This window comes from Accipiter gentilis, chromosome 17 (assembly GCF_929443795.1).
Source record: "Accipiter gentilis chromosome 17, bAccGen1.1, whole genome shotgun sequence".
Taxonomy (NCBI): Eukaryota; Metazoa; Chordata; class Aves; order Accipitriformes; family Accipitridae; genus Astur; species Astur gentilis.
Window position 1 is genome coordinate 16,172,757 of NC_064896.1, and position 27,761 is coordinate 16,200,517.

Sequence of the window (27,761 nt, forward strand, 5' to 3'; positions counted from 1 at the left end):
ACAGCATCATGTTGCTAGTCTCGCAGTTGCCCTGGAAATTAATCTAAAACCTAACTAAAAATCTCTGTTTCTCTAGGCAAAATAAGTAAACAGAGAGTAAACACAGATACCTCACTGTAGTGACAATATCATCTCTTAATATAAAATTGGCAGTGTTGATCTTCTTGGTTACTGTAGTAAACAAAATCCATTTTTATAATTTGAAAGGTGGTTTTAGTACCACATAGTTTCCTTCCACTTACCCAGCCTTTCACACATGCTGAATTTATGAATGACGAACTTTCCTTTTCAGTTCTGGAGTCTGCTTTGCACTGAACCATAGGAATTTCAGTTGTCAAGAGTGATTTAAATTTGAAACCATGGTTAATTATGAACCTTTAAAATAGTTTTGTTCAAAACCTCTTGAAGAACAGTCAGCTTGGAAATTCTGTTGCTAAAAAAATGTAATCACTAACACTATAATAACCTTTTTCCTTCTAAGCAACTAATGGTGAACAATGCTCATTAACCAGTGCACAAAGGTACGGAACGTTTGTTGCAAAAGTGAAAACTAGATGCAAACGCCTTGTTATAAACTAAGATACATACACTGGGAGTGTAAATCTCAAATGCTTTAGTTAACAAAGAGATATAAACCTATAGAGTGCATATGAAACAGAAGGCTTCTTTGATAACCTTCACTTAACAGGAGATTTAAGATGATCTAAAAGTGTTTCTCATTATTGTGAAACCAGCTACTCGGGAAGAAAAATGCAACAGGATGTGGAAGATGAAAGCACACGGTTTAGCCTGTTAAAGGGGCAGTATCTTCCACATTTGAGGGTCACTTGCCTCACTTGGGGAGGTGTCTACAGAGCTGGAAGATGTGATGCTAATATACTTTTATTGATAATAAAGGCACACGGTTCAGTAAGCTTTTATTGACAGTCCCAACATAAATAGAAAGCCACAAGCTCACAATGAGAATTAGCAAGTTATTTAATTGAGTGGAAAAGTAGATCAATATAGAATTGCTAATTCTCTTAGTTAATTATCGCCTTAAGGCTGATTCATCACTAAGTAAAATTAATTCTTCTACATATTATGAATATTTTGTAATTCGGTCAAATAAATGACATAAGGATACATCAGAGAGTGTCTGCAAAGTTCCACATACCCATCTTCAGAAACAAAGGGGCATTTGACAACTAATCAGAAGCAAGATGGAGTCTTTGTTTCTGAATGTGAATTGAAAACATCTGAACCTCACGATTCAAGATCAGTCCACGGGGACACAGCAAAAGAGTACGTACAGCAGGGGTCAAGAACAGGCATTACGTGAAGTCTAGGTAGAAAAACCTTTCAGGATACTATTTATTGGGAGAAATAACTTTGCTAAGAAATGTCTAGAAATTTTCTCTGGGGCATTTTGTTGCTTAAAATAGAAAATTTAATTCCCATGGCTTCTGATAGCCATTTTTATGGTTGGGAATTCAGTTTTCTTCCTGAAAACAGAGAAATAAATATAGCTAGATAAGCAGATCAATAGGTCTTTCTATCACCTGACTGAAAGAGGCAAACATCCCCCATAAAATAATAATAGCAGTTAAGAGACAGGAGCTGCTTGCAAAGTGTAGGTCTACTCTGAGCCTGTGTCAGGGAACTATAATCTTGGAAAGCTGAGGCAGAGAAACACAGACTAAAACTAAAGAATCTTACCCTTTGGAATGAAAGATGTCTTTACTACATTTTTATTTACTTTACTTCATATTGCTGACTAATCTAGCTAAGGAATAGGCAGAATAACCAGTTTCTCACATGTTTTGTTTTAAAGAAGCACATAGGAAACGCATCCTGCATGGGTCACATTGTGAATGGGCATGTCCCATAAACCAGGTCGCATGACTCTAACACAGCGATGGAGCTAAAGTGTGTCTCCTCCCTCCCTTCTGAGGCCACAGTTTTCTGTCTTTCAGATGAAAATCCAGGGGAAAAAAAATAATCACCCCTCAGACTTCTTTCATGGTATTAGAAAGCTTCTTAGATTTTGAAACTGACTCAATCAACCGAAGACACGTAAGACCTCTGGTCTCCCTAGAGCAGAGCACAATTTGGCCTAAGCTAACACACAGTTGTAGGAAACACATTTGCTTGTCTAGCTAGTCCAATTGGAATTAGGGTTTGAGTATGTGGGAGGAAAGTTAATTAGTCCCATTTTAGAGGAGGCAAAAAGTGCAGAGAACTAGCCCAACTGCCACTAACTCAAGCAGAGTGGTTAGGAAGTAATTTCTGGTGCCTTCCTAGAAGGTAACAGTTTTCTACTTGAGGAGGAAAAAGAAACAAGAGACTGTAATCTGCAGAAACAGTTTATGAGCTCAGAACCAAGACTGAAATAACAACCTTCACCTAGGCAGTGATTCTGTTTTGGAAAAAAAGATCAGTGGCAAAATTCAGAGGCTGTTCAAAATCTGCTATCTCATTTCCTGAAGGACTGAAGACAAAAAGACAACAAATGCAGCAAAATGCATACACAACCATGTCTGACTTACAGCTTTATGACTGGTACAGCCTGCAGCAAAGTCTCTTGTTTATAGTTTTTGCAGTAAAGAGCCCAGCACCAGCCTGATTGTACTGTGAACCTGGCAGGCAAGGGCAGAAAATAAAACTGCAATGAATTGTGCTGACATAGCATGTTTCCTCTAGAGAGACTTTACACTGAGTATGTGCAATGTCTGCCCAACTTTACAGATGATTAAACAAAAATGCAGAGAAGTTAAATTGCTTCTTCAAAATCAGAGCAGCAGCAGCAATATTAGGAATCAATCCCAGGAATAAAAACCTCACCACACTAAGCCAGCAAAGAATAGCAGAGTTCTTCAACTGAGCTGAGGTTTTACTCTTCCAACTGAACCTATTGCTTTGCAAGTTGGAGCACATTGTCTTATCCTGCATCAAATCTAAATGTGAAAGGCAGAATTGTAACTAAACAGGCATTTTGTCTCACAAAAAATTTAGTGTTTAAGAGAGAGAGTCAGTAGTGGACCCCTGAAATGTAACAACCCCTAGCATTGACCACATAATGCCAGTCAATACTATTACTTGTATTTTTATATTGGTCAAATGTATATGCAAAGACAGCGATAACCAGTTAAAAAGAAAGAAAGGACATTAGGGAAGTGATTACAGTCTTACACAGAAAACTAATTAGGATATCAATTATATAATGGCATGGTTAAACTTCAGATACAGTCATGTGACTTTTGGCCTAATTACCATTTTTGCATCTGTTACAGTCCTGTTTCTTGTTTAATTTCTTAAGGTTTATTAAATAACTTAATTATGTAATTTATCACCTCTCTTTCTAGCTATATTAGTTGAAAACATGTTTTCTCAGTGTGATCTAGTCAATACTGGAAAGGATCACACAATTTTAGTGTATAGTTTACCAACCACAGTTCACAGCCAGAAAGAACACTGAGAGGGAGGGTAATCCTAACCACACATCTAGTCACCACTATACTAACGTCAGAACTGGATATGAACAGAGACCTGTGCAAGTAAACTGTGCAGATACCCTTTTATGATCTAGTTGTCCTTAAGTAAAGACTTTGTGTTGCATTTTTACCCACAGTGTGTAAATCTACAAAAGCGTATTGAACTGCAGAAAGGATGTGTGAGCATGCAGTTGAACCACTTGGGACTGTTAAATATTACTTTGCAGCTGATCTTGAAAATAATTTTCAAGAACTAGACAGGAAGCTTAGGCTTACTGAACTCAGACCTGACAGGCAGACCACCAAAATTTCCTCCTAACCCTGTCACTGGCTGCTTGTGCAACATGCCATAGGTGATTGAGTCCCAGGGTACCACATGCATTTCTTCTCTGGGACAGACCAGCTGATGGCCCAGCAGTGGAAGGGGTATTCCTCTTCTGATGCAAGTGAGAGAGGGAGCTCCTCCTTCCATACTTCTTTTGCTCCAAGAAGAGAGCTTTAAAAAGCATAAATGAGGACTCTTCATCAACTGCCTTCCCCCTGACCAGCAATGATTTTGTCTAATACTTCTTGTCAGATGTAAGGAAGACACACACCTAACATGGGCTGCACTGCTCCAACTCTACTTCAAGCTCCCTGTTTTGTTAGCCCATACCAGCTTCCATACATATGGGAAAATTTGGACAGCAGTTTAAAAAAATGCAGTCAGGAATTCCACAGTCTTCATGAAAACAAGCAGAAACAAAAAGCAGTTGGCAAGGAGTAATAAATTCCCCAGTGTTCAAGAAACTCAGCTTGAGAAATAGTACTGCAAGTTCCTTTCATCCAGGCAGGGATTTTCAAAAGAAGTCTAAAAGACCTGTTAATATTCTTCTCGTTAAAAACATTGCTCTCAAAGTCTTTCAGTGGGTGTTAGGCAACATTTAAAAATCAAAACTTCTTTATGTTGAAGTAAAATCTGTCTATGCTCTCCTCTTGATCCTACAATCTCCCATGTAAGAGATGCAAAAAAGGGCGAAAAAGGCAACAAAAGGAAAATGCAAATGCCCTGAAAAAAATGGGAGCAGAGAAAAGAATGTGGAACCTAGAGGAAGAATAGTACTGAGGGTTTCAAATCTTAAATGAGACAGAAGTTCTCAGCTTCAGAGCCTGCAGCATCTCTCAAGCACCATGAAAAGAGGAAAGAATTTAGCAGAAAAAAAAGCAGCAACCATTTCCATTTTCTCCTTCCAACTTAAAAGACTTTCTCCACCTCAGACCTTTTTGAAACATAGTTCACTGATTTTTAGACCTAGAAATAACCACTTTAAAATGGATGTGTTCACTGCACATTAATTCTTTGTCTGCCTGAATAACAGAAGATCAGAACCTGTTAGACTATACCTCCACAACTTCACAGGTAAGGTGAGAATACTAGCAACACTGAAGAGACAAGTGGGAATGCAGAGAGAAAAATTTTATTATACATAAACAAGCTGTGCACAAACATACATATTTCATGGGTTTATATGTACAGTCTAACATGATGGTTAAAGTCAGGAAGGCCCTGAATGATAAGGGTTTTGGCTAAACCCTTCTTCTGACAGTGCTTAAACTCCATTAAGACATCTGACTGTATACATTACTCTGCTGAATTTAGGCATGAACCCTCTGAAAGGGTATTTTCATGCTCCTTTGAAGTAAAAAACCTGCTATCCAGAAGGTAAGTATCTGCAGCAAGAAAGAGAACATGGCACATTCATATCCATTTTGACCTAAAACTAGAGGCTAAGGTATCTGGAAATTACGGCTTCATGTGACAACTTTTGTACAAAGTATTTTGTTATAAAACTAAGCAATCTCAATGTAATACTGCTGGTTACAGAAGACATACATGCTTCTGTAAAATGGATAATGATTATCTTGTTTATCATTAAGTTCAGCACTCAGTTCTAGATTTCTTACATGACCTAATCTAACACTGCCTGGGAAATGAAGGAGGAAGGAGGTTGGTTTTCATATAGTGAATGCAGGAAATGTCTATCACTTGCACACAAAAGCTTTTCAGAAGTCAAAAGAAAGAACGCTTTTAGAGGAGAATACTTTCAGCAGGCAACACACAATGCATCTGACATACAAATCCTGCGCAGAATGTTATTTATTTATACCACGATGGAGGGTGACAACTAATCAGTGCTAGCTGTCCTTAGAAAGGCTGTATAGAAGGACATACTGTGACTTTAAGACAAGGTAAAACAGCACCAACAAAAACAAAGCTCAGTTTTCTTTTCTTGCATTTCAGCCATCTTTCTCCCATTTTTGGCTTACAGTGAGCAAGCTTCAGTCTATTTTGGCAAATTACAATTTTCTTAAATCAGCGGTAATGCTGAAGTAGTAATGTATTTAGAAATACTGGGTAGTTCTCTATAGAATAATTGTGTTACTTAAGCTAAAGCTCTGTATGAGAAACAGGGCATTTAAGATTGAGGGGCTCTTTTATAATGTCTTATGATAATTAGACCATATTTTGTTGTATTTGCTATGAATCTTATTCTTACTTTGGTTAATTGTTTCAACATTTAGTATAGCTTAATTCTAATTCATCTATTTTATTGGCCAGGACGACTTGATCATTCAGAATGGACATTAGTCCATAAAAACATATTTCCACGGTGGTTGCATATTCCAAAATAAATCCTTGAGTCAAAAAATTTCCAAACTTACTCAACTTTAATCTGCATGTCCTTAGGCAAATGTCTACTGGCTGGGACATAATAATATATATAATGAGAAAAGTTAGTAACTATGCTATGTTCCTAAAGGGAATTAAAGTATATATATCAAAAGCCAAAATGGCAGTTTAGAATACCCTTATAAAATACAGTATTGTAGTGTTGCTTTTCTCTTTGGCTGAGTGTGTTTTCCTCATTGCAAGAACTAGGCACAGAGCAAATTAAAAAGCAAAATATTCCATAAAACGGTCATAATTGGCAGACACACACCAAACACACACGCCCCCCAGAATAATACTGAAACAACTACCCTTTTGAAAGGTGAGCAATCTACTCAAACACACACTTGTTCAGGAATTCTAAGGAAAACCTAAGGCTGTTGCATTACCAAACCCACTTGACTAGTGACATTGACAGCTTTTAAAGAGAAGAGGAGCAGCACTTACAGATTCCACCTGAATACCAGGTGCTCAGTAACGGAAGAACACAAGCTAGGATTTTATAGTCCCCATTGCTGCAGAAGTAACAAGGAGTCAGCTCAGAAACTTACTGCAGCACACCACAGAAAACGTCACACCTTTCTGATCTAGTTTTTCATTCCAAGAAGGAATGCAAGTGGTTATTGGGGATGAAATCTCCTCAGTTCTTGGAAGGAAGCCACTCAGTTCTCTGTTCCTCTAGCTAATGAGATGTCCTGCAAGTTGCAAAAGGCCTAGAACTAGTCTCTTACCTAATAAAGTCATACATATTTCTTTAAATGTCTGCCTTCCTCATACAAAGAAGGAGCTTGCTATGCTGCCCACAGAGCAAACTGCAAACTCACAGCTGACAGCAGAATTAAGATGAGGGCATAAATAAATAAGGAAGACAAAAGTATGAGAGTATACAGGAGGAATAAAAAAAGAACATAAAGAATTGCACAAATGTAATAATAGTATACAGCCATGTCAAACACAGCAGGTGACTTTCCCCAAAGAGCGATATAGTAATTATGGCTTAACTCCATCTTTTCATAAACACTCTTGAGCTGGAAAACTACTGAGTGCTATTAATATAAGCTAAAGCAGCCCTCATAACCCCCCTAGAACACCAATAATCAGTTTCTAAGGTCCTTTGTGCCTTGATTTCCATGGCCTGGCTCCTGTTGAAGGGTACACTGAGTTTTCTGTGGCAGTGCAGATCCCAAGTCTACCACAAATCACCTTTTGGCTACTTCGGAGATGGGAAGGGGATGGGCTTGTGAGGCCTGAATTACAGACTTTTAGTTATATTCACAATGTCTCATAAACAGATGGAGGTTAACAGAGCTGACTAGCAACCTCCATCCCTTAGTAATAACTCCTGAAACCCTCAAGCTTCCTACTTGTTACTCTGCTGAGGCAAAATTAATCACTGGGATGCCAAATAAGCAGTGCCTCTGTGGCATCCCATTGCATGGCAGTACCTGAGAGGAACAAAAGTATTCCCTCTGACTTAATCTGTGCATTAGCACAGACCTTTAATTTTCTGTGTCGCTTTACTAAAAAAACTGGTGAAAAAAAAAGGGAAATGCAGAAGTACATCAGTAGTATTTGCCAGTAAAATTTGCAAACCATCTACCACGCAGTTAGGAGTTGATCCAAAGCCCATCGACGTCAATGGGCTGAGGATCAGATCCTTATTCAGCTTTTGGAGCTAATTCATCTTTGAACTGACAATTGTATATTTAGGCTGCAGTCTCCATTTATATTTTACTTGCTTCAAAGCTCTGTCCAGTCAAGTTTTGAATACCTCCGAAGATGGAGATTCCACAGCCTCTCTGGGCCTCTGTGTCACTGTTTGGCCATCTTCATGATGAAAAAAAAAAAATTCTAGTATCTTAAAAATATGGAACTTTGGGTTTGTTTTTGTTTGTTTTCAAAATCACATTAACAGCTGTCCTATTTCATAATGCTCATAATAAAAAGGAACAGAAAGAGATAAAGAGTGAGCCATATAACGAAAAGAACCAAGAACAGAAGACATGAAAGCAACTTAGGTTTGACTATGTCAAAACAGATATAGAGCTGAAACCTCTTGACTTTTAAACAAATGTGCTCAGACAGCATCTTGCTGAGAAACCATTCACCTGATCTCTGGAATATGGAGTATCCACTATGTGTTTGTCTGAACATGCTGCTAGAAGAATCTTCATCGCATTTAACTGGAGCAATATTTCACAAGCCATGGTATCAAAGAAAGTAATATTGGCAAGAGCTGCTGAAGCCAGCAGGAAAACTTCACCAGATGAAGCTTCTTGGCACAGTTCTAGGAATGCAGAAAATAAGTTGAAAAAAAGTCATTCCTTCATTGCAAAAAACATGGTTCAGTGTTTCAAAGCAATATTTAAGCGTCTGCAACTTGCATTAGTAACTGTAGTATCTAAGATCAAGTTCATAATCAAGATAAAAAACCAAACCAAAACAAAGAAAATCATCTTACTTTTGTCAATTATATAATATCATAGAATCGTAGAATCATTTAAGTTGGAAAAGACCTTTAAGATTATTGAGTCCAACCATTAACCTAGCACTGCCAAGTCCGCCACTAAACCATATCCCTAAGTGCCACATCTACACATCTTTTAAGTACCTCCAGGGATGGTGACTCAACCACTTCCTTGGGAAGCCTGTTCCAGTTCTTGATAACCCTTTCAGTGAATATTTTTTTCCTAATATCCAATCTAAATCTCCCCTGGTGCAACTTGAGGCCGTCTCCTCTTGTTCTGTTGCTTGTTACTTGGGAGAAGTGACTAACACCCACCTCACTACAACCTCCTTTCAGGTAGTTGTAGAGAGCGATAAGGTCTCCCCTCAGTCTCCTTTTCTCCAGGCTAAACAACCTCAGTTCCCTCAGCCACTCCTCAGAGGACTTGTTCTCTAGACCCTTCACCAGCTTCATTGCCCTTCTCTGGACACGCTCCAGCACTTCAATGTCTTCCTTGTCGTGAGGGGCCCAAAACTGAACACGGTATTTGAGGTGTGGCCTCGCCTGTGCTGAGTACAGGGGGACGATCTCTTCCCTAGTCCTGCTGGCCACACCGTTTCTGATACAAGCCAGGATGCTATTGGCCTTTTTGGCCACGTGGGCATATGTCACATTATTATGGTGCTTTATAAGCAATATTAACATTAGGCACCTTCATTTGAACCACAAAAGCGGGGAAAGATGGAAAATACTAACCTGGACACCAAGTGTTTCTAACATTGATCTAATTAATGAGATGGTCTACCTACTATACCATTCTACAGGGAATATTCCACTGAATGTTGTTCAACATAAATCTTGATATAACTAAATAAAATTAAATACAGGAGTCAGAAGGCTATCAGTAACTGATCCATAAGAGAGTAATTCTGCTATATATCCTATTCTTTAGAACAAGATACATATACATGTGGCCCATCTCTAAACCTATTCCTCTGTAGTCAAAGATCATCCTGCGTATTTTCCAGCTTCAGTAAGAAGTACTGAAGACACAGCTACCTTTTAATTCCTTGCACACATGTATTTTAACTAAGATCTGAATCACCTGGTAATTGGATTTCAGCATGGTTTAAAAATTAAACATATTACAGTAATTCAATTACTGAGTTATAAATATTACAAGGAAACTGGTGTGTGATTACTGAAATGGCTCTTCCAAAGTTATACATGTTCTATTTTTAATGCTCACATTTCTTGGGCAGAGTATGTACTACTAAAATTCCTGTGGATCTTAAACAGTGACAATCAGGGAAATGCTCCACTTGCTAGTATCTTCTGGATAGGCTGTTCAGATCGTCTCTTGACTGTGGTACACTGTAACAACCTGGAAAATCATCTTAAATAAGTCATGTCAGATGCCTCTAGCAGTCTAGCTACAGCAGAACCAAGCTCAGCAGAGGTTAATTCCACCCACTGGATTCAGGGCAGGTTCAGGGAAGAACCTTCAATATTTGTTGCTGGACAGTCTAGTCATCAGGAATAAGTTGTTTCCTTGATTTCTGCAGCACTAGTTCTGTTTGGGCATATTGAAGAATGCCTAAATACATCTCAGATAACTCCAAGCCAATTCTCAAGAATTCTCAAGCACTGGCACCACTATACTCTTTTCTTGTTCTATTTAAAAAAAAAGAAAAAAACAAAAAATGCCTGAAAATTGAAGGGCTGTAGTTTAACTGTAACCATTGAGCTCAGTATAGAAATATCCAAATGTATTGATCTACTATATATGAGAAATCAAATTAGATGACCCAAACTGTACTTTCTGACATGAGACTCTGGGAAACTGAATTTCCAGATCATAGAGAGGAAGAAAATGCTTGGCTGAAAGCTTCTAGTGTTTGAGAGGGATGGAACACAGTGTCAGAAATAAAAGATTCCTCTCTTTAGAAAGTAATGAGAAATATAATTTTATTTTTCTGAAGTGTTCTCACTGACCCAGGTTAAGGAAAAGCTTGCTGTTACCTTTGCCTCATTTTACCATGGATCAGAGGCCTAGACAAGAAAGACGGATCTTTTATTTTCTTGTAACAGTGTCCATAATCATACTACTGTACTTTTCCTTTGACGTATCATACTAATGTAGATGCAGTGGTGAGCCTGAGTTCTAGCAAGTTTAGAAAATACAACAGGCATAAAGGTTATCAACTATTAAAAACTGCTCTTTTACAGACAAACATGGGACAAGAGGATACTTTGCTGAGTCTTTCCTGTGGTTGTTATGGTGGAATTTCACACAGATATTATTTTGACAAATATGCAAAAAATTCTATTCAAATATGGACTGGAGTAAAAAATACTATGTAATTACCGAATGCTCTGATTCAGAATTAAAAATTACTGAGTTTCTTTATCTATTAAGGAAAAAATGGCAAACATTATTTAGGGAATATTTCTAATGAAAGAGTCCTACCCCAATGTGTTATTTTAACTGGAAAGACTCATAAGTCCTATAAAGAACTTACTGACAAGTGCTGTTACAATTTCTTCCATATTTTCCAGAAAGCTGCTGAGATGCTGAGTGAACGTGAGATGCGGAGATGTAATCTGTGCAATTACTGCTGCTGCTTCTGCATGAGTTGCTTCAGAATGGCTGTTATCAGTAAGAATGTCAGCCAGGCACAGTATCCCATCAACCTATGGAAAAACAATAGGTATAGGTTGGAAATACTCCAGGAAATACTTTTGCAACCAAAGAGGGGTTTACAGTTCTCTTTTCTTGGCTGTGGCTAAAGTACTCCATTTATTTTTAAAAATTACTTAAACTTGGTGGCATTTATGACATAAGAAGTTTCAATTTAGCAAATACAAATGAGTTCAGCATCAAAGTTTGTTAACCAGCAAAGTCTTGCATTTTATTCTCCACTGACACAATGAAAGTCTGCAACTGAGCATAACCAATGGGATGGCTTAAACTGCAGAAACATATCAGCTGTTAACAACCAAACCCAGCAAAGGAAGGTTCTCTGTAGACAAGGACATAATCTGTGAACTTCCAAATTAACAGGACTATGTTTCTTCCGCTGTTTAACATACCCTGAATAATTCATCAAATTGTCAAGTAGGTAGGTAGATCTGCTTAGAGGGGACAGAGCATGAAGAATTATGTACTTAATTATGGACATGTGTATGTCAAATTCACATAAATTCACTAATTATAATCTTTATATGAATAAAACTAATGTAACTATAGGGATAGTTTACAAATGATCAGAGCTTTTACAAACTTCACGGAGTAAATGTTTTAAAAACTGCCCTTATTTATTTATTTATTTATTTGAAGTTCTGAAAAAGTATGGTGTCAATTGCCCTACATGTTGCTTGGACACTTTATAGATACACAGAGGAGTTATAAAGGCTTAGCACTGAAATAAACTTTAACAGTCAAACAAAAACAAACCCATGTTTATGTTGTACATCCACCAAGACTCTTTCTTAGGTCTGTTGTTCAGACTGCATTCTTTGTCTATTCAAAATTTCCTCAGAGCATGCACATTAAGTCCTATCCATTATCTCCACGAAGGGTATTTAGCAAATCTCTTCTTCACATTTTTGTTATTTATTAATACAGAATGTTGAGTTATCTTAATTACTTATCCTGCAATGGGCATGAATTAAATTATTTGATAAGCACTGACAGTTACTGTATTTCACAAGAAAAGCTCTGATTGATGGGAGCAAAAATTACCCTCTGGAAGATCATTCATTGGGATGCACTTTTTAATAGGCAGTAGACTATATCATTGGAACTCTAATAACATAGATAAATACAAAAGAAATTATATCTCTATTTTTCCTCGGATTACAAATGGGATTTAGTATAGAAGCTCGAGTACTGGCAAGAAGAGGAAGAATAAATTTTCAACATTAAACTTTTTCTTGACAAGCTTTCAACATGAATCTACCTACAGCAAAATATTTCCTCCTAGTTATGGCAGAATTCTACAGCTTGAAACAGCAGATTCACATAATTCACTTGGCTTCAAGGTATATTAATAGATCTCAGTGTCAAGAATTAATGTATGTCCTCACAAGATGATTTAGTAGCCAAAGTGTGCTAGACAATATCATATGCAAAAACCCCCAACTTTGTCACCTTGAAACCTCCCCAGATCACACCTTGTCTGGGGTCCGAAGGATGCTAATAACAACAGTCAGTATAAAAAGTTAAATATATTCCAAGGCATTAAAAAAATACTTCACAAGAAACTTCTTTTAAGATCTGGTAACAGGATATAGCACTCTTCAGCTCTAAATTTACTGGTTAAAATTCGCCTGGCCCACTCTTATTCAATGACCTTGACAAAATGACTTTAGAGTAGTTTTATGCTATTTCAGAACAAGTAATGGCTTACGAACAACAGGTACAAACACATTGTTACATTTTTCCATCACCACTGATTGTTTATATCTACACTATAAAATATAAGCTTCTAACAATACAGGGCTGTACTTAACTTTTAAATTACGTCTTTGATTTTTGTATTTGCTAAGTAATTGTTTTTGGAAATTGGGAGTTGTTGAATTGTAAATAGAAGTGGATATATGTTTTTATTCAGCATAAAGGTAAAATACATATTTTGGATCCATGAAAGCCAGCACTAGTGAGTTTCCTATCTATTCGGAATCATGTAAAATACTAACAAATTCAGCCTAAAATTTGCTCTGTACACTTTCGTCTTCCATCTTAAATATAGAAAATAAAATAATTCTACTTCAGCAGGCAAACCCATTTATAAGTGTCTACCAATAAATTTTAAAATGACAGGGGAACAATCTAATAAAAGCACTTTAACATCGAAAAAGAAATTGCTGCTCAAAGCATTTTTATAATTAGCTTTCACACTGAAAGGAACTTTGGATGGCTGCCCTGTTTTCTGTTTAATTTTGGTGAAGTAATCAGCTAAACGTCAAATCTGTTCATCACCTTGGCAATACAAAAGAACCAGTTAGCCAGATAATGCAAACAAATGAATTCCATGAATGCAACAAGATGCTGTGGAGACCCTGCATTTGAGGAATGGCGTTCAGTAAATGCTTGATCACTAATATTTTAATATTGATAACTGGAAAAATGCCAGGAACTTACATCCTTATGAGTATAGGCCTGTTATAGAAACTTAATCCAAGTGACAAAATAAATGCTTGACCGCTTTACTGCATAGATCAAGTCTTCTGAAAGGAAATAATTTCTTTTCTCTGCAACAGGAATGAATGAGTTCTGGGGCAGACCTCTTCTTTCTTCAGTATACCTGTTCTTCCTCCTAAATATATTAAATAAAACTAGGCATTTGTTAAAGATACCAATACAGAGCTTGGGATGAAGTGCATTAATGACTTCATGATTTGAAATATTACCCACAACAACAGTCTTAACTCTCTGCTTTCCACAAGGAGGTTCAAGGCAGGCTTACCATGCCACTCCGGCAACCAAGACCCATTGCTTTCTTTTTAATAATGTCTCTCTTAATTTGTATTAAATGCTGCTGAAGGTCTTTTCTCATACTATGACTTTCTCTAACATTCCTGTTTGCCCACTCTTAACATTCAGGCGATCACTACATATTGGTAAACTTTCTCAAAGTTTTTTTTCAAGTTCTCTATATTGATCTCCCAAGTCATCTTGCTGATATTGGAAAGCCTTACAGGCTATCGGCTGATTTCCCACTGTCAAATCCATGGATAACACTATCAGCCTACAGCTGGGTGCTTCTGGTAAGCAGCACCAGCAGGTTCCAAAGCAGTTTTAAAAGAAGAATGGAAGGGAGATGTTGAGATCCAGGTATAAGATAGCAAATGTGGAAACAAAATCATAAAGGGGATCACCTCTTAAACATTGTCTCAACCTTCCCAGGAGGGTAGAGGAAAATTTCAAAAGCAGCGGCTGCATCAGTCAAGAACTGACAGGTCAGTGTTCTGTTTGTTTTATCCTTTTACACATGCTGTGATTGAAGCGAGGACAGGTTAACTATATAGGTGAAGACATGAACATTAGCAGACGAAATAGAAAATGCATAGCTGGATGAAAACCCAAACACATTAAAATTTATGGGATGAGGAAGAGGGCAACAGAGAAGGAAGGAAAAATTAACATGTTCAGAAAATGTTTGAATCTCCTGCTCAGCATTCTTTGAACACAATCTACTTCACTCCCCCGGACCATTGCATGAACTATGCAGTCACTTCACTACTCTGCAACTCCATTGAAAATGTCATCCAGCAGAATTCATATACTGTTATTTTGATGACTTTTTACTCATGAAATGAATTCCTGATCATCAAGGCTCAGGTATATCCTATGTCAATTTCTGTAACTTATTCTGCACCTATAGAAGGCCTACAAGTCTTGTTTAATTTCTATGTTGAAAGAAAGGAAGGGAAAAGGACAAAGGTATTCTACCTTGCACACAATGATCCTTCATATTTGAACAGTTGCCCTGCCAAGTGCTCAGCAGATAAAAACTGCCTTAGCTCCACTGAGAACTGTGCTGATTTAGACTAGATGAAGATTCGGTCAGCTATTTTTAAAGTGAGATGATATATTAATAGAGAGATGCCATTAAAATGTCCACAAATCCTATTCCAAGTAATCAAAGCTACTGCAGCAATTCCACGGTAGCAGCAGTGACCAGTGAACAGAACTGTAGTGACTTTTATAACTACTGCTGTACTACAGTGGCCATGGGACCTAATTTATAAGCCATGTTGTATACTCTACAGAATAGTGTGGGGCTGAATAAAGGTCGAATGGTTCCCAGCTCAGTAGCTTTAAAACTGCTGGCAATAACCTTAGCTTTGTATCTAAATTGGCTGTGAGTGGGTGCTTTAGTTCATGGCAACTTCAACTAAAGCTTCCCTTTTAAACTTCTCTCCTTCAGAGTGTGGTCAAGCTAATTAAGAGGTATTTGTTCTTCCTCGTATTTAGCCATCAAGGGGCAGTGTGAAGATGATCTGATCTATATGAGGAATATTGTTATATTGCATGAAAAAAATATATCTCAACCTTCTCTCTCAAAAAAAAAAAAAGGGGGGAGATAGTTGGCTGCATCAGTTTGAAGGATGCATCAAAAGTGGCAATGCCTCAGTAGCAACCTTGCAGCCATGCTGCAGGAAGAAACAAACTGCAGAGCAAGATGAATTAACAAGTTCCTTATTCTAAGCTGACTAGGAGTGAAAGGATAAACAGTAGGTAAACCTTTTCTCCCTACAAAACCTAGGGAACTCAGTCAAGTAGTCACCTCGCAGTGCATGTTCTTTGGCACTCAGAGATGCTCTAAGGTTGTTGCAGATAAAAAGTACAACTGTTTATCAAAGAGTTAACAGAGAATAAGTCATTTTACAGAAAGGATGGACAAGATCAATAAGATCGACATCCACACTTCTCTCTTGTCGTTGCTTCAAGGATAAGGGAATAGCTGGCTTTGAGCTCCCTCAATTTTGAAGGCTGATATGAAGGGTAAGACAGTCTTTTAAAGTTTTATTTCTGTAGTTGAGAAAAGAAACCGGGAACTGTGCTGCTATTAGCCTAGCAGCTCACATATTCCCACTGCCATAAATCACAGCTTACATTGCTTCAAACTATCCTCTACAAACATAGGTGAACCACTCAAGGATACATTCAACTTTCCTCATCTACTCCTCACATGCCTCCAATGCTACATGATAGCTGCTACAAAGGGCAGAAGGAGAAGACGACAGCAAAGGAATTCACTTGCAGTTATGTAAAACTCTATAGTATAGATCCTTCTACTCAACCACTGTTGGTGTTTATAGAACTGGGATACATTGATAAAACAGAAGGAAAACTACTGAGCACAAATGAGTACGGTGGCTTGGAAAAAAGACATTTGCAATGGCCTTTGTACTCAGCATTTGTTACATTCTCTTTCTCCTGTCCTGTCACAAATAAAAGACAATCACAATAATGACTGTGTTATCTGTAATCTCAGAAGCATACAAGAATAGGGGAGAACTATTTGTGTTCACATATGATAAAGTTAGAGACAAAATTCTTCAAGTTACATGACACATGACAGAAGCCAAAGGTTTCTCAGATTCTTTTGCCTTACACTTTGGAGGGCTGGATATACTGGCTTGTTTTTACATTGCAGGAAATCTATCCCTATTTGTAGGATTTTCTTGATATCTGCATTACAAATTCCAGAAAGTACATGCTTGTTTCTTTTAAATAATGGATAAGGCTTTATATATTATACTTTGGAGCCTGAATTTCATTAAAATGAAGCCACATGGACACAAAAAGGACGTGGCAACAAGATGAGAGGAACTGTCATGTGTTATATAAGAATGCTGAACAAGATACTGGGACCTGAAGTCTGAGTTAGGGAAAGACCATATATTAGTAGTTTTCACACAGCCCTCATTTTTATTTACCCTGGGGGATCATAGTCTGAGAAAAAGAAAAAAAAAAAACCACCTCAACTATTCGTATAAACAAACAGGGGCTCCAGGGTTATGCATAACAGGGCACTCCAGAAAATGAGATGTGCTCACTGAAAAAAACATGCTCCGATCATCTAGTTTTAAATAAATAATGTCACAGACACTTCATTGCATGAGGGCATATTCTGAAACACCTGGTATCTGGCATTTAAAAACAAGAACACTCTTTCAACGTGTTTGATTACTTTGTGTCATTTAGGTTTTGGTGTGACACCATGGATTTTACTTTCAAGAAGTGTCTGTTAGTGTACCTCTTCATGAGAAAAAAAAAATCCCATGCACACCACATTTTTAGAGGACCCTCTTCATCTATTACAATAATGAGAAAGTGCCTCTATCCAAAAAGAGCAGCATGGAGGTCATAGCCAGAGAATCAGTCATTATCAACTAATCTAACTCTTCACAGTGTCTTTCTTCTCTCAGGAAAAGTATCTGATAATCTTCCTGCTAGAATTCTGGATGTGTTTAAGTCAATACTTTCAAATGTTAACATGATTATGCTAAAGACTTAATAAAAGAGCTTATTATTATTAATTATTACTGTAATTTCACATACAACTTCTTCTCTCATCAGATTAAAATTCTTGAACAGGTCATTTTACCATGAAGTTACAAACAAACATAACCCTACCCTATGCTCAAAGTGTGACAATGAAAACACCACAGCACAAAGTAGAGAGTTACATTAGAAAGGTAGAGAGAATGAATGAGCAATGGAGATAGCATAGGATGTCACTTTTTTTACTGTTACTTTAAATATGATATTCTGCAAATGCATTCAGAAACAGATCCTTATGTAAACAATTTTCCTGCAAATATTCCTCATTTGAACAGTGTCAGTTGGTTTAGCCTAAAAGATATCCAGTCTCTGAAATACAAGGCCTCTACAGTATTTGAATCACAGGTACACTAATTAAACACACCATAACAGTAGGACATTTATCTAGTAGAATGCATTAAACATATACAGCAACTTGTTCAGAAAATATGTTTTTATGTCTAAATTCACACAATTGCCAAAACTGACTCAGTGCTTCACCCATGTTGTTCTTTCTAAAGCTTTTTGTTGCTTTTAAGAAAAGCACTATGAGGCACTAAGCGTTAATATAATTGTTTGCTACATTCGTTGCTTCACAATGGCTGTTCAATTATTTTAATAAATTAATTTAAATAAGTTAGCTCCAGAACCGACCTTGTACGTGCCAGATTTTTATTGGCAGAGAATTTTTACAAGCAAGTTATAGAGCTTTATGATAGCCATTTATAATGAAAACACTCACAGCACTTTAGCTATAAAACTTTTAGTGAGCAACTCAATAAGAGTCCATTCGTGTTGTAATAACAACAGAGGAAATTGCTACCCTTATTCAAACAAGAATTTAAAAAAAGTAAAAAAGTGGCATTTTTCATCTGGTGAAAATTGATGGAACTTCACTGGCTGCAGCAGGCTCAAGCTATTTGGTCCTAAGATTCGTCTCCGGACAGGAAAATCTCCTTGGGTCTCCTACAAACATTGATTTATTTCTATGACTGCAGTGGCAATAAAATAATTTCAGAATTGCTTTAAGCATAAGAATTTCAAGTTTAAGATCAGCTGTTTGCATGGAATCTTTATGAGCAGTCAGAGGTCTACTATGAGCCATCAGGTAAAATGATCTCATAGGTTTTTCTCTCCATTAACACCTCCCAGTACTGCTCTTTGGTCAAATATAGTTGCTATATTTATTCTGTATTAGAAGAAATAAGGACAGTACTAAGAGGCTGAGAAAATGGAATATTTTTACAAGCTGAATTTTGATTTTTCTTCTACTCAATATTGTTTGCTGCCTTACCAGGTCTCAACATAAATAAACATCTTTATCAAGGATAACAAACATAAATATTTAAAGTTAAGCTACTGTTTGAATGCTGCATTGAAAGAGGAGCAAACCCACAAATTTGGTTACACTTTCAACAGAGATTATTTTTGCAGCAAGCAAAGATAGCTACAACATAGCACTGTGATACAGGGGCAGTTACAGTTTGCATTCAAAATCACATTTGCAAGTCACGCTTAATTTCATAAACTGATCTCACATCAGAAAACCATGTCAGAACTCACTGAAATTGAATTTATGTAGTGAGAAAATTTCAGCTTCAATAGCCCAGGATCTTCTCCAGTTATTTTAGATGGAAAAATGTGTAAGTATTATGTTATGGCAAAGAAAAAATCTCAACTTGCCATATTTTAGCTAAGAAGCTGCATAGATCTGGGAAAACAAGCACGTTACTGAGGAAAGTCCCAAATACTGTTCTGATTCTGTCATTCAGTCACTGCCTGTTTTTCTAATAGTGTCCCTAATCTATAAGCCAGTTTGTTCACGCATAGAATAATACTCACAAAAGATGTTATGACAGAAGGAAGCTAACAACAAGCAAGTACTAAATATTAGAATTCCCCAGTAACACTCAAGGTTCACTTTACATAAGCAGTAAAAACTCTCATTCCATATTCCAAACCAACCTAATCCTCCTGATCTGTAAAGCCCAAGTCTGGGCCAGACATCTGACATGATCAGGCTTTATTCTGCCACCTGCCAGTCCATAAGTAACACAAGAGCAGCCACGGCAGCTCTCCACAGAATGGTACAGGGCTTCCCCTAGCTCCAGGAGAGGCTCCCAGGATTAGGACCTATACTCTTCTGTTTCAGAGGGGAGCAGAGATAATGTCATGGGACATCTAGAAGAGATACTATAAAAGTGTGACAACTGAAAAAAAGGGGTATAAACATGTCACTCTGAAATCAGAACTACCAAACCCTTGTGGCCAAAGAACGTAACTTTAGATCAAAGTATATCAAACTTCTAAAAGGAGTTTAAGTTCTGTTGAAAATCAAAGAGTCTGGGAGAAAGAAAATGCTGTTCTGAAGGAAAGTACCTTGCTAGACACTAGAATGAAATAGTGGCTTACTGGATTATCTCCTGAGACTTGCTTACACTGCACTCTCCTTTTCTAACAGCACTAACAAACAGAATAAATGTCATAGAATCATAGAGTCATTTAGGTTGGAAAAGACCTTCAAGATCATCGAGTCCAACCATTAACCATGCCCACTAAACCAGGTCCTGAAGTACCCTGTCCACTCGCTTCTTGAATATCTCCGGGGATGGTGACTCAACCACTTCCCTGGGCAGCCCATTCCAATGTTTGACAACCCTCTCAGTAAAATTTTTTTTCCTAATAGCTAACCTAAATCTCCCTTGCCACAACTTGAGGCCATTTCCTCTCGTCCTATCTCCAGCTACCTGACAGAAGAGACCAGCACCCACCTCACTACACCCCCCCTTCAGGCAGTTGTAGAGAGCGATAAGGTCTCCCCTCAGCCTCCTCTTCTCCAGGCTAAACAGCCCCAGTTCCCTCAGCCGCTCCTCATAAGACTTGTGCTCCAAGCCCCTCACCGACTTGGTTGCCCTTCTCTGGACATGCTCCAGCAACTCCATGTCTTTCCTGCAGTGAGGGGCCCAAAACTGGACACGGTACTTGAGGTGCGGCCTCACCAGTGCCAAATACAGGGGAACAATCACCTCCCTGCTCCTGCTGGCCACACTATTTCTGATACAGGCCAGGATGCCATTGGCCTTCTTGGCCACCTGGGCACACTGCCGGCTCATATGCAGCCGGCTGTCGACCAGCACCCCCAGGTCTTTCTCTGCCAGGCAGCTTTCCAGCCACTCTTCCCCAAGCCTGTAGCGCTGCATGGGGTTGTTGTGACCGAAGTGCAGGACCCGGCACTTGGCCTTGTTGAACTTCATACGACTGGCCTCACCCCAATGATCCAGCCTGTCCAGATCTCTCTGTAGAGCCTCCCTACCCTCAAGCAGATCGACCCTGCCTCCCAACTTGGTGTTGTCTACAAACTTGCTGAGGGTGCACTCAATCCCTTCGTCCAGATCATTGATAAAGATATTAAACAGAACGGGGCCCAACACTGAGCCCTGGGGAACACCACTTGTGACCCACCACCAACCGGATTTCACCCCATTCGCCACAACCCTCTGGGCTCATCCATCCAGCCAGTTTTCCATCCAGCGAAGAGTACACTTGTCCAAGCCATGAGACGCCAGATTCTCAAGGAGTATGCCATGAGAGACAGTGTCAAAGGCCTTGCTGAAGTCAAGGTAGATCACATCCACAGCCTTTCCCTCATCCACTAGTCAGGTCACCTGGTCACCTGCAGGAGATCAGGTTGGTCAAGCAGGACCTGCCTTTCATAAACCCATGCTGACTGGGCCCATCTGCTTGGAAATCTATTTTGGAATAATTCAGATTGTAAATAAAATATTAAAACAGAAATATTTTTGCAACATTTCAGCTCTACAGCTGACGAAGAACAAAAGGAAGAAATAATTGTGAACATGTCTCTATATTAGGATTGGAAACTCTTTCAGCCACCTCTTACAGCACAGCTGTGTCCAGCTTCATTGGGCAGCAGGTAGAGCCCGGGTCACATTCTTCTCACCCATGGGAAAGTGTTGCAACAAGTCTGAGCTAGCACTGTAAGCAATGATAGCAACTGCTAGGGAAAAGCCAGTACAAAGTCTGTGTTATATCACTCCCACTATTTTTTCCCAGAGATTAATTCAGCGTAGTTTTTAAATTTACTTTGACTGATGTCTGATGAAGAAGGTGAGCTATACAAAATAAGACTCAATATAAATCAATTATGCCAAATTCAAAGCCAACAAGGATCCTGGCAGGGGGGGAAGAACAATCAGTGCAAATAATTTTTAAAAATAACCCACACATTTTAACATTTTATTCTTGCTTATCACTAGATTAGTAGCCTCCAAACAGAAAGTTCAGGCCAATATCTCTTAAACATTTTCTTTTGCTCTCCACGTGTAACTTGGAAGAAGAGATGTTCTAGTAAAGATCATCCAAAACTTTGTCTTGGACTGAGTCTCTGGTGTGCTAAGAACCACCGTGTCTCTCACTTTCCATGAACGAAGAGCATGCTACAGGCTTAGTTTCACGTTAAATGTGTGAAATGTGCCTTGCAATTCAGACACATTAATCATACAACAAATACAAGTCTTATCATTCCCCAGTGAAGTTAGGGCCATGAATAAAAGTCTTTCCACAGGATCAAGACCTAGTTGAGCTAAGAGCTGTTCCACATCCCATATTGTCCCAAATTTCGCTGTAGGTCTTTACTGTTAGGAATATTCTCAGACTGCCTAGACACCTAGATGTTCTGTTCACAGTGTCTGCTCTGAAGTTCTGTTTAATAATCTAAATAACAGTTGTTACATTGAACAAGTGGGCTTTTTTTCCCAAATATTTATAGAATTGTCAGTTCTTGAAGAGACTGTGTGTGTGTATGTGTGTGTGTATACAATAGGTAGCATCACAGGGTTTTGGTCTGTGACTATGCTTTTTTCTGATACCCAAATCAAATACCAATAGCATTTGTTTCCATATTGTTCCACATCAAAATAATTTCCATACTGCCAAAAGCAAAGATAGCAGCAACACTGTTGGAGTACTCTAATTAAATGCTTTCACTCAACGCCTTCTAGCATTTCTTCCTGAAAGCCTATAGACAAGTTTGTCACAACAATGTGACATTTTGTTAATTGTAAGATCTATTAAATATCAGTACATTTACTAGATGTCTCTTCACAGTCTCCCAAAAGCTAGGTTACCATTCACCTGTACATGGTATTGCCCTTGAATATATACACATCTTAAATGAGTTTCCACCTTGCTTTTCTTTCCTGGCGCTCTTATGTCATTCTTGGAAGTTACAGTGACTGGTTGACAATTTTAGAGAGTACAACTTTTACATTTAACGTTCAGACCCCAAAGAAAACATTTATGTTTATAACAGCACTCAGACTTCAGCAGAGCAATGTAGAGGGTTTTTTTCAAAGTCTTTTTCTAGAACACTTTTAAAACTGCTTTGTAAAGCATCTTTTATTGTTCAACCAGGGAATTTTAGAAGCAACACATTTGCTTCTATTTAACTGTTGATTTTCACTCAGATCTTCTCAAAATCCAAAAATCCATTCACCATGAACTCTGGAAATCCATTAGTCACATCAATGAACAAAGGTGCCTTTATAGCAAAGCAGATCCAAACTACCTTCTAGATGGTCCTTGCCACAGCAGAAAGCTAAGGTTTCCTACTCCTTATGCACAAAGCCTTCTGGGTGTCTTTTTTGTTTCCACTGCCAGCTATTACGGACTAGTTGCCCAGCTGCAACAGAGATATTGGTTGGGCTTTTATTGACACCTATGGCTTAGATCCTTGGTTATCTTACTGAAGAGCAAAATTAACCAGAGGCAAAATAGAGAAGTCTTTACAAACCAAGATGATTGGCCAAGGTAAGTGCAAGACAGTACCTACTCCAAAGCCTGAAGGATTATAAAGGAAAGTGCAGTTGTGTTTCTGTTCAGAACAGTGGCCGCAAACCATTCTGCTTAACAAAAAAAAGCTGGGGGGAGGGGGGGGGAGTCTAATCAGTCATCTTTTAATGAGCTTGAACAACTAATCTTTCTTAATTCAATTGTAAGTCTTAATCCATGTTACTGAAAAGGTCTTTGATTGTTGTATCCTTTCCTATCTCTCTCTCTCTCTCTGTTATTTTCTCTTTCCTGCAACTCTAAAATGCCATTTATTGGTATAGGCCTACCCTGACTGGCTTTTTTTTAGGATCAGAAGTCAGCACTCATAGCTTTCTTTAAAAATTAAGAGGCAAAAGGAAAGAAAAAAGCCAGCATCATCTCTACTTAAAATTACTTCCTTTTCCATTACCAGTTTCAGCAATTGCCATACATTGTGTCTTTTTTTTTTTTCCTGTGAGAAAAATCAATTGTAATCACATGAGTATGTCTCAATTGCCTGTCCTTTTGGGGGATTAAAGTCTTCATCTGATTAATTGGACTCCTCTGTCCTAATGCCTTCTCCAATGCCCTAGGTCCTAGGTGCCTTACCTTCTTCATACATTTTGTGGCGAGTCCTTTATTTTGACTAGTTCATACACGACAGAAATCCTTCTAGCAGAGAAGTGGTAAAACTGTGCCAAAAGTTAGATGCAAGTGTGTTATTTCATGTTTAAAGGAGTTTGAAGGGAAGATGAACCAAAGGGGAACAGCACACAGAACTTTTACTTAGAGTAACATCAATATTGCTTGCAATAAAAAAGTTAGATGGCAAAGCCAGTACAGGAGAGGTGTAGGGTCTGTTTCTCAACATAATCTGACACAGAAGCACAGAAGTGCCATGGGCTGGGGAATTCAAACACTGCTAGTTCCCTGGGGCACAATTCCTCAAAAATCCTCTTCTGAGTAAGGGGAAAAGCAATTTGTTACGGTCTTTAAACACATACAATAAATTTCTCTAACAGGAGCAGGAAGTCAGGACACATATGGCTTCATCCATTAATATTTCCTAGCTGAGATCCTGTGACTTGTAACCCAGTTCTTCTTCCATGATACAGGATGAGATGGGAGAAATCTTTAGTGAGTAACAAAAAAGGTGTCTTATGCCTTTTAATAATTTTGCTCAGCACAAATCAAGTATCTAGCTCAAAAATAAATTGCAAACATATTCTAACAGCTCTGATTTGCCTTCCCTTTCATTATAATTCCTTCCTCAACTTAGACAGTAGTACAACATCATGTTTAGATCAGCCATGAAGTTCATATCACATATTTGAGGCAGCTTCTTACTCTTGAGTGATTTAATTTTGCTCTCACACGCTGGGCTATAAAATGAAGATAAAAACCTACTTACCTACCACCACATAATGCTTGGATAAATGCCATTGTAATGATGCTACCTATTATCATTAAAATAAGCAGCCATTTCTCCAGAAATTATGAGGCCATGTCTTACACTGAATAGTAACTTAATCAACAGAAAGTCCTGGTGACTTAATGGGATCACTTGCAAAATATAATACTGCAACAGTGACGGAGCATGCACTTAATAAGCAGCCTCTTCTGCCTAATGACTTTTGCACCTATGAAAACAATTCCAAAGTGTGTAAATAAACTGGTCCAGCTATCGTTCTCCCTTTCTTAAACTCTTTCTTGACTGCAAAACAACAGTTACTTGAACATGCTTTCCTGCATCCACTTCTCCTTGGAGATCTAAAATAATTTCAGCATGGCCAAAATGCCAAAGCATCCAGTGCTTACAATGAAATGTTAAAATAAATGCAAAAAAAGAGGGGTAGAGAATACTAAACCAATTGAAGATGAAAATTTTCTAGGAACTCAGATCATCATCCTCATTAATCACTTTTTTCTGATAATATCAGACACTGACTAGGCATGCAAACTGGTGCTGAAATCCAAGCTCAATAGCACTAGGTACACAGGAACAATTATTCTAATTCATTCAGTTCTCTTTGGCACTACAAGTTAGTTACTCCCAAATCCCTGTTCACTACAACTATGTGCCATACGTAACTCCTGAGAAAAAAATAAACAGAAGATGACACATATAGCCTCATTCCCCATGGAGCAGCATGTTGACCAGCCTCATAGTAAATAATATATTCTTCAGAGAAATCTGATGTTCCATGCATATTGTAACATATCAAGGACTCCACGTTGGGGGGGGGGTGTGTGTGTGTGATCTGCTTACAGTTTATTATTTATGTCCGTTTATTTTAGGTGGTGTTACTGTTAGCATTGCCTGAATTTAAAACATTCAAATATGCTCCCTAAAGACTTCCTTCCTACCTACGTGACACACATCTGGCATTCCTCCTGTTCTCACTCCTCTCTCACACACCTTACAGCCTATTCAGACTATTGCATCTAAGCCCAGACTACAACTGAATCAGGAGCCATGCTTTCCTTCTGTTCCTTTCCCCTTGCCCCCAGGCATACATGCTGTTCTTCACTTTCTCTCCAAGTTTTTGAGGCTGATGCTGTCGCTATGCAAGCAGCACTCTCAGGGCAGTAGGAGTAGAGGGCATTTTTCTTCCACTCCCCAGGATGCTCTTGCATTAGGTGTTGCTTAAGGTTTTTGAATTAATGCAGCTAAAGCAGAGTCTGTCCTGTAGGAAAAAGGTCCTCACGCTATCCAGAGTTTGTTGTGAATAGATAAGATAAATGCTCAGACAGCCTAACCTTTTCAAATTATAAGCCTGGCTGGCAGGTAAGAGTTCTTGATTTAGGAGAACAATTAAGTTGTGCATAGCTTTGGTCCTCATAGACCTACCTTCCCGAATCAGTGCCTGCAGTGCTAAACTCGGGGTAGTTTGGGCAAGCCTGACCCAGCAGCAACGGAAACTTTGCTGTAATTCCAGCCTCCACTGGGTGCCACTGTTGCATAACGCAATGCGTGGGTTACACTGCATGAGTCAACAAATTGGCAAAATTATTTTCACCTTGCACTTCACTCTCATGAAGTTTTCAAACCATATTCAGAGAGTTATCGCTCATTTTTTATATCCTTAAAATGCCATATGATAACCCTTTTAGAGACAGAAGTACAAGGAGGATTTAATTCCTCCTAGATCACTACAGCAAAAAGGCTCAAGAGCAGAAGTGCCCAGATCCTTTCCTAATTTTGTACTTGAATAGGCCTTTTAGCCCCACGAGTGGGTCTGTTCCTCCCTGCTGACTAATAATCAACTTAGCACCCTATGTTGACTTATCTTTTTTGACTTCTGAAAGGACAATAACCACATGGCTCTGAGCAACCTGCTCTAGTTGAAGATGTCCCTCCTACAGAGGGTTTGGACTAAATGACCTTTGAAGGTCCCTTCCAACCCAAACTATTCTATGATTCTATGTCTCCCTCTAAAGTGTTTTGATGACCGTTTAACTACCTCAAGGGTAAAACCTTACCACAAACCCACAGGTGACCTTAACAACACTCACTCAGTGAGTATTCTTAAACTGTGTGCACATAAGAAGGATGGTGGTACTGCTGAAAATACATTATCAGCCAACTTTTAATTTAACAGCAATTAAGTATTAGTTTTAGGGAATGGATGTAATTTCTATCCGGTTGGTGGATATCCACAACTTGCTACATAACCAATTTCACTCTGATGACTTAACCTGGAATCCAGAAATACTGAAATTTAATATTATGAATCACTTTTGAAAATTCTGGCCAGACACTGTAGTCAACTTTAGTATGTCTGTTTCACAGCACCCCTGCTCTCAGATCTTGCTTTACTTCCTTTTCCCTGGCCTCTGATAACTAACTAACTAAATAATACCAAGATTTAATTTCAGTCTTACCTAATAGAAGATTCTGAAAACTTATTCTAAGCATGAAAAATTCTTACAGGCAAAAGACTGTTATAAAGAGATATCATGCTATCCTTCCATATGGGAATCATTTGTCATACTATTCATTTGATAGGACTGACATAACCACAATTATTTCAAGTTGCTGAGGACAGAGGAAGCAGAGCAGTGTCTCTGTTTATGAAGCCTACCTTTATAACTTCTGGTCTTTCCTCTCACTCCTCTCAATGCTCTTGTCTGGTAGATGGTGGGATTGATAAATACAGAAATTTCTATAGCCATTGATCTCTGAAAGGTTCTTAGACTTTTTCTAGCAGAAATCCAAAATACTTTCTTGAAATTCTGTTCTAT

General features: G+C 38.3%; 1 protein-coding gene across 6 annotated transcripts in view; it reads right to left on the minus strand.

Moving 5' to 3' along the window:
• The window catches only part of INSC (INSC spindle orientation adaptor protein), a 148,675-nt gene that overhangs the window by 10,883 nt on the left and 110,031 nt on the right, over window positions 1-27,761 (minus strand). For all 6 annotated transcript variants that reach the window (XM_049819858.1, XM_049819856.1, XM_049819859.1 and 3 more), the window contains 2 exons: window positions 11,152-11,323; window positions 8,292-8,470 (listed from right to left, as the gene is read on the minus strand). In XM_049819858.1, coding sequence (XP_049675815.1) covers window positions 8,292-8,470; window positions 11,152-11,323 — 351 coding nt within the window. The remainder of the gene's footprint in view (window positions 1-8,291; window positions 8,471-11,151; window positions 11,324-27,761) is intronic.